Below are 7,500 nucleotides of genomic sequence, written 5' to 3'. Positions count from 1 at the left end.
TTGCAAGATTCAAGATTTTTTCCATCTCTCAGATTTTGTTTCCTTGTGTCATTATATTTCATTATTCATGAATCTTAGCTATTGAAAAGAGTATCAAAATGTTTAATGTATCGTGTTACTACCACTAAAGAAATGTCTTATCCTTGATTTTCTTTATTACAGAGATATCAAACCTGACAATCTCTTATTAGATGCCAGAGGACATATAAAGTTATCTGATTTTGGTTTATGCACAGGGCTGAAAAAGTCCCATCGTACAGAATTTTATAAAGATCTCAGCCAAGCCAAACCTTCAGATTTCAGTAAGTTTTGAAAATGATTGCTGTAAGTATGGCACTTGAACACGATAGATTCATATGGTTTAGGTGATTGATGATGTATTGACTACACTCTTTCTTTTGGAAAATGGACAGACCAAGCACTTGTAGTTTCTTCTACAGCAGTTTATGAGAAAGAATAGGTAAATTTATACCCTTCAAGTACACAAGACCAGCATACTCAGTGTTCTTTGGTTGCCCTGCGAAATTCATTGTTAGTTTCTAATACAGTCTTTGTCAGTATGAAATGTATCAGCTTTTAAATACCTGTAATTTATGTTAATTATAATATAGATTATACACCTAATAGATTTATTAGGTATCTGATTACTTAGCAGGAGTAGCAAGATGAGTCTGACATTGTAAAAGAGTTCATTGACATCTTCTGGAAGTGGTTATAAAAGAAAGTTGTGGGAAGTCATAATGATGTCTATTTGTAAACATGATTGTGATATCTGTCATTTTTAGAATCTCTCTGTCTCACTTGACCTTTCTTAAACCTTTCTTGATCTCATGAGCCCTCTATCTATACCAATTTTCTTTCTACTTCACTTCTGTTTCACCCTCTCTCTTTCTTGACCTCAATCTCCATTCTCTTATAATCTGTCTGTGTCCGTCTCAGAGTCAGTCTCTTGATCACTTACTTCTCTAAATCAAGCTCTGTCCTTGTCCTCTTAATTTTGGAAATATGTTGGTGTAGGTTGGCCCTAGATTTTATTTCCACTTTTACTCCTTTGTGGTGTACTGTGGACCTCCCTCCCCTATTCCCCCTCCAGTGTGCTCTGTAGATGCCTGACCCTCTGACCCCAGTGCGAGATGTATATCAATGAGTTTTTGCTTTGTACTGAATTAGTTGGTATGAAATAGATCCCCTGGGTATTTTACCAGTGCTTGACGTATCAAATGTTAATTTCTGGGTTGTATTTATCTATCCTGTTTATGTACCTGATTTAAGTTAAGAATTTTTGAACCTGCTGTTATATGATTTTCTGATTATGATTAAGTGATTAGAAGCTAAGCTATGAATTTATGGCTTTATTAAGTATATTTTGTGTGTTTAATTTTTTGCTCTTCCCTTTTTTCCCCCTTTGTCCCTGCCTCTCCCCTTCTTGTTCCCCTGCCTTGTGTGTATGACTGTACATTGCATTATTTGAAAACAAAAAAATAATTGATGGAAAATCAATATTTATCTTTGATATTAATGAATGCTTATTATTTTTTTTTTGAATGCTAATTGCTTGGAAAACCTGTTTGACATCAATGCTGTATGAATGGCTATTGCTTCCACAATTTCCTTTATGCTTGCCTTGTTGCTCCAAATCTTTCTCCATCTTTGCCTCACTTTTCCTCTGCCATACTGCGCCCGTCCTCTCCGCTTTCCTTTCTCCATGTGGCTTGCATGTGATTCCTCTTCCTGCCTCTCTTTTTATCCCAATTCCTCATCCTGCCTTCCCCCATGTAGCGACCTACTCCAATGTTCCAGCCTCCAATCCTATGGATTCTAAACGGCGGGCGGAGAGTTGGAAGAAAAACCGAAGGGCTCTTGCCTACTCAACGGTCGGGACGCCAGACTACATTGCGCCGGAAGTGTTCATGCAGACTGGCTATGGGCCGAGCTGCGATTGGTGGAGCCTCGGCGTCATAATGTACGAGATGCTTATAGGTAAGGCGGAGAGGCTGTTTAGTTTGCAGGTTTGAGGCTTCAAGGGTTAGGATGATCTAGTGTTTAGGGTTTGGGTGGATGGAAGTGGTGTTGCTTTAGAATACTAGGTTATTTTTTATCTGTTTATGCTTTGTATTGTTATTGTTGCTGTTATTATTATTATTATTATTATTATTATTATTATTATCATTATCATTATCATTATCATTATTATCATTATTATCATTATCATCATCATCATCGTTAGAGAGTGTACTTGTGCAAATGCATATGTCTATTTGTGTTTGTGTTTGTGCATGTCTGTATCTGTGTGTGTGTGTCTGTGTCTGTGTTTGTGTTTGTTGATATTAATATTGATATAAATAATGTGTGTGTGTGTCTGTGTGTGTATGTGTTGTCTGTACGTGAATGTACTGAGAAAAGGAACCCCACAACACACCCAAACAATTCACCACTCTTCCCGTCCCCAGGTTACCCTCCATTCTGTAGCGAAAACCCCCAAGAGACCTACAGGAAGGTGATGAGTTGGCGGGAGACCTTGGTGTTCCCCCCTGAGGTTCCTATCTCGGAGCAGGCGCGAGAAACAATCACACGATTATGCTGCGAGAGCGAGCGGAGGGCAGGATCTCAACACGGGATCGAAGACCTCAAGAGCATGAAGTTCTTCCAGGTGATGTCACGTTTTGGATTTTAGATTTGTGTCTAGGGTGTCCATGTTCATTGTCTTCTCTTTTGTCTCTCTCTTTCAGGTTTTATCTATTTATTTTTATCGTCTTTCTGATATTTACCTTGTTAATGACTGTCCTATGTGATTATCATTCTAACTACATTTCAGTCTCCTGGCAAACACAACTTGTCTTCATATCTATAGCATCATATAACATTTTTTGCTATCTTCATTTTATACTCATGATTATCCCTATTGCAGTTTGTGGATTGGGAGCACTCAAGGGAGCGGCCCTCTGCCATTGCAGTCGAGGTGAAGTCCATTGATGACACTAGCAACTTTGACGAATTCCCAGGAGTAGACCTCAAGCTCCGTAAGTTTGAATCTCATTCCTCGATATTTAGTCTAGATGCATCTAGTTACTTTATGATGAGTGTGTTGTTGTCAATCACTTTTTTGTTTACTTTTTGAAGTTTGATTTGCTTTTTATTTTTATTTTTTAGTCACTGATATCATAATATCTGGCACCTGTTATTCTTTTTTTTTTCTTTTCTTTTCTTTCTTGTGTGAAAATTGCCCAATAGAAGAAGAAAGGACTGTTTTTATATTTGTACATATTGTTATTAATAAACTGGAAAGCTGGAAGCCAATACACTCTTTGTTGACAAATAAGTTTACTTAGCATTGACACAAACAAATACAAAGAAACACTTACATTGTCATACTATCTGTCAATTAACCCTTCTGTGATAAGCATTTTCTCGGGGTGAATCAATTTCGTATCATAGTTTTCCTTTTGTTAAAATTGCAAGTTATTTATTTCTGATGTTATGATGACCTATTTTACCAAATGCTAAATAGTATCACTTTGCTAATTCTTTATGAGCCTATACATAAGTCTAGAAAATAATAGAAAACACAACATCTTAAGATGCCTAGGCCAGGCTGAACATCTTAACCCTATCCCGACGGGCCAAGCAATAAGTGGAAACCCCCTACGCTGGGCCTATGCAATATTGCATCGGGAACATCACACTGGTGCATCGCCCCGTCATTGGGCATTTAGCTGTGTCACACAGGTGTGACGCACCGTCATCAAAGGGTTAAGAGGCCATCTCAGAAGGGTTAAAATTCAATCATCCATAGATAGGAAAGACAATAATGTGGTATGCTTCTTAAGTTTGATTTTCTTTTAATGTGATCACTTGTCTTACACAATTCAATTCTTTTTTTTCATAGTTCATAAGCAGTTGCTTGTTTAAGAATTTTATCATTAGTTTATAACAGATGTTTTTTATGCCAGAAACATAGACCTTGATAGAATAGGCACAGCTTTCCTCTCCAGACACTCCATCCCCAAGGAACTAATATTTCTTATGGCTTGGTTGCCGCTAATCAGGTTGCCTCCCATAAAGCTAACAGAATTCAAGCTTGGTTCCAAAGAAGTTCTTTAAATATTGGTTTGGATGAATTTATACATACATATTCATTTATAAGTAACTTTAGAACTGAGCATTTTGTTCTATTAAAATGGGTGAAAGTACGAATAAATGCATTAGATCATTGATTATTGATCATTGACTAAATCATTGATTAGGATGACCTAGAAAGAAGGTCCTGTCATTTATATATGTATATATAAGATTAGCCATTTTGTCATTTACCCAATTTTTAGTGCTTATTTTTCTAATAGGGGTAAGATTCCATAGAGAGAAGTGTGCTTCACAAAATAGGAATATGAGTAACACTAATTATTTTCCTGATAGGAATGTGGTTATTTCAGTAATAGGCTTGGGTATAAAGTCGTTTCCTGATGATGCCTTTTGTCTTGTGACTTTTAACCTGTTAGCAACTTCTGTATTTCAAAAAATCTTTTTATTAGACTACTTTGTTGATAAATAATCTCTGCAAGACTTACTGAAATTCAAGTCTGGAGCTCTGTAATTCTTATTTGGATGAAGCTTGCAATAAGATAAACCTTTTTAGGCTTTAGAGCCATTCACATTATCTTTTGAATTAACAAGTTACTGTGTGCTTGTCACTAAGAGTTCCAAGACATTCACCCTTGCTGGGAATGTATGTGTCCTATAAGAATGAATTTACATTTTTATCCCATATAATGTACATTACCTTTCCTACATCTTCTACCCCCCCCCCCCCAACCCCCACCCCTTGCCTAATTGTCACTTATCTTATGGTTTTGCCTTTTTTTAACATTTTGATTTAGATTAGTGATATAGGCATTGATTAGAGATTTAGCGACTAGGGATTTTGAAGGAAATTAGTGGGTGACTTATTTTAAGGTTCTTGTTACTATGTGTTATGTATATTGAAATGGTTTAATTTGATACAGTGATTATAAACTCAGGAAGGTTGTGAAATTTCCATGTTCATGTTCAGGATTAAAGATTGAATATTTACAACTTAACTCTCCACAAAGGATATTAACCCCTGAAGGATGCGCCAGCTTAAGGTCTCTACTCTACTCTACTCTCTGTCTACTCTGATTCAACCCGCATAAAATCATCAGTTGTATTTTATGAATCTACACATCAAAACCTACATTATGATACTAGAAAACATAATTATTTTCTGGCTTCCTGTGGAGTATTGGTATGATTTGCACATTTCTGCACCTGAAGATGACTATATTTAATATGCACAGCCTTTAGGGGTTAAAAAAAATAGAGAGAGAGACAATAAAAATCCTTACTTCTTTTCCATAGATGATCTGTGAAGCTTTTGATGAGTTTATGGCTCAAAATCATTAAGTAAAGATTGTTTCCTTTGAGTGTTAACTATGGGTTGCAGGTATTTTGTTCTTTTCTTTCCTTTCTTTCTTTCTTTCTTTCTATGTTTTCTTGTCTTTTGACAGGCTGACATCCAGTCAAGAGCTTGGTTGATTTGGGTCACAATTTTTATTGCGTGAGAAATGTCACAATATCTCGCTGTTTCTCCTATTTGCATTTGAAGTCTCATGATGCACCTTGTTGCGTAGAGAGGAGAGAGAGAGAGAGAGAGAGAGAGAACATGCACACACACACAAAAAAAGTATTAAAAAATAATAGTTTAAGGCCAGAAAAGCATTATATTATGAACCTGTGATGATGGTCTGTCCATTGCTGCAGGTTCCCTCCCCAAGCGTCTTGATCCCTGCCCCGTCCTTGCCTTAATCTAGAAGTAGGCCTTTCCCTTATAGTGTGTCTTGACTAGGGCCATATTTTTACTTGTGTTCAAGAACGCTGTTTTAGTTTCAGGGGCTTCACTAAGTCTGGAACTAGGAAGCCAACATCACAAATGTAAGCGGACAACAGCATACTTTATTTTCTTCCTGTTTTTTTTTTTTTCTTTATTATTATTTCCTTTCTTTCCGTTCTCTTTTCTTCCGCTGGCAACATTGTTCTGTACGTCTTCGTTCTAAAGCACAAAAAGAAGCTGTCATCGGTTACGCTGGTAGCCGAGTGACTTTGTCTGTCTCTTAATGAAGCCCCTGGGTTTGCATTCAAAGTCCTGTCTGATTGATTGATTGGCAACTTGAGTCATTGCTGCGGTTGCATTGGCCACTGCACGGAAGCTGTTTCTGATACTGTGCCAACATTTGCTGGCTTCATTCATCCATTTCCTTAGTGTCATCCTGGGATATTACTCATGAATGATCTGCTTTTGTTAAAAAGAAAGAAACTTTGAAAGTTAAAAAGAAATTAGTCAGATGTAAAAAGAAATTATATTGATATAGTAATTTTATTGTTTATTTATTCTGATATTATTTTAGTTATCTTTTAGTTTCATGTATCCTTTTTTTTCTTCTAAAGGAAAGATAGATGAATACAAATTTGCAACTCATTAACAATTAATAAAAAGAAGAGGGAGAGAGAGAGAAGGAAAAAAAAGTGCTCTCTTACTTCTTAATTTACATAGACACACACACATCTTTATACTTGTGTTTATCCTCTAAACATAAACAAGTAGTAACCACGACATGGCCGACTGTTTCCAGTGTCTGCATCGTATCCTGTTAAGGCTAGGCATATTATATTTTTCAGTGGAGGTTTGAGAATGGTAACTCAAAATGGATGATTGAGAGAATTGTATAAAAACAACAATACAGTATCTATTGAAGGTATCAGAACCACTTCAGTATCTTTGGCTGAAGAGAAAACTTGGCAAAATCTTAGTGTCAGTAAACCTTGCATTTCATTGCTTCACTTGGCTTGTTTTTGCTGGTTCACCTTTAGATCATACACTAGTCTGCATTAGGTAAAAGACCTAATAATCAAAATTATTGCAATATAATTTCAGTAATATGATCAGAAAGTTAGAAAATACAGGAGATTTGCCAATTCACAGAGCTGCTTTCAATGCTAAACTCCCATTAGCTCACGTTGGTTGCATTAATATCATGATAACCAGTGTGATACTAGAATAGATTGTTTTTTGAGAGCCAACAAGAACACATTAATATAATCACAAGGCTGACTTATTGCACTGCTTTAGAGATTTATTTTGAATCTGCATGCTTTGTGTTTTGTTCACATAATTTGCTTATGGATGAAAAAAGAGAGAGAGAGAGAGAGAGTGGATATCAGTGAGTTTGGTTCATAAAGAACACTTTGAGTGTGGGTAAGTGTGCACATACCAGTGTAGATACTGTTATGCAATTACTTAGTGCTTAGTGCATATGGGAATATTGAAGGGATGTGTTCATATGCTTGTGTTTCTTTTGTTGTTTGTTTTTTGTTTTCTGTTTTGTATGATACACACTTGCAAAAGATTTTCTATTTTTTTAAGCAATATTTGCAAAAGATGAACCATCTAGTTTTTACTTTCTATTTTATTAAAAGAAGATGGTGAAG

The 7,500-nt window shown here is 36.1% G+C and overlaps 1 protein-coding gene across 14 annotated transcripts in view; it reads left to right on the top strand.

Annotated features, from left to right (window-relative positions):
* Positions 1 to 7,500, top strand: part of trc (Serine/threonine-protein kinase tricornered) — a 211,252-nt gene that overhangs the window by 198,874 nt on the left and 4,878 nt on the right. For 9 of the 14 annotated variants that reach the window (XM_086532923.1, XM_086532920.1, XM_086532921.1 and 6 more), the window contains 5 exons: positions 163 to 302; positions 1,780 to 1,980; positions 2,451 to 2,650; positions 2,909 to 3,020; positions 5,899 to 5,946. In XM_086532923.1, the coding sequence (XP_086389049.1) occupies positions 163 to 302; positions 1,780 to 1,980; positions 2,451 to 2,650; positions 2,909 to 3,020; positions 5,899 to 5,946 (701 nt within the window). The remainder of the gene's footprint in view (positions 1 to 162; positions 303 to 1,779; positions 1,981 to 2,450; positions 2,651 to 2,908; positions 3,021 to 5,898; positions 5,947 to 7,500) is intronic. The other 5 variants (XM_086532926.1, XM_086532929.1, XM_086532931.1 and 2 more) reach the window with 3 other exon arrangements.

This window comes from Penaeus japonicus, unplaced genomic scaffold (genome assembly GCF_977035675.1).
Source record: "Penaeus japonicus unplaced genomic scaffold, GWHDUDI00000001_assembly GWHDUDI00000038, whole genome shotgun sequence".
In the NCBI taxonomy this organism is placed as follows: Eukaryota; Metazoa; Arthropoda; class Malacostraca; order Decapoda; family Penaeidae; genus Penaeus; species Penaeus japonicus.
Note: the sequence above shows the minus strand (reverse complement) of the source record. Positions and strands in the feature narration are given on the sequence as shown.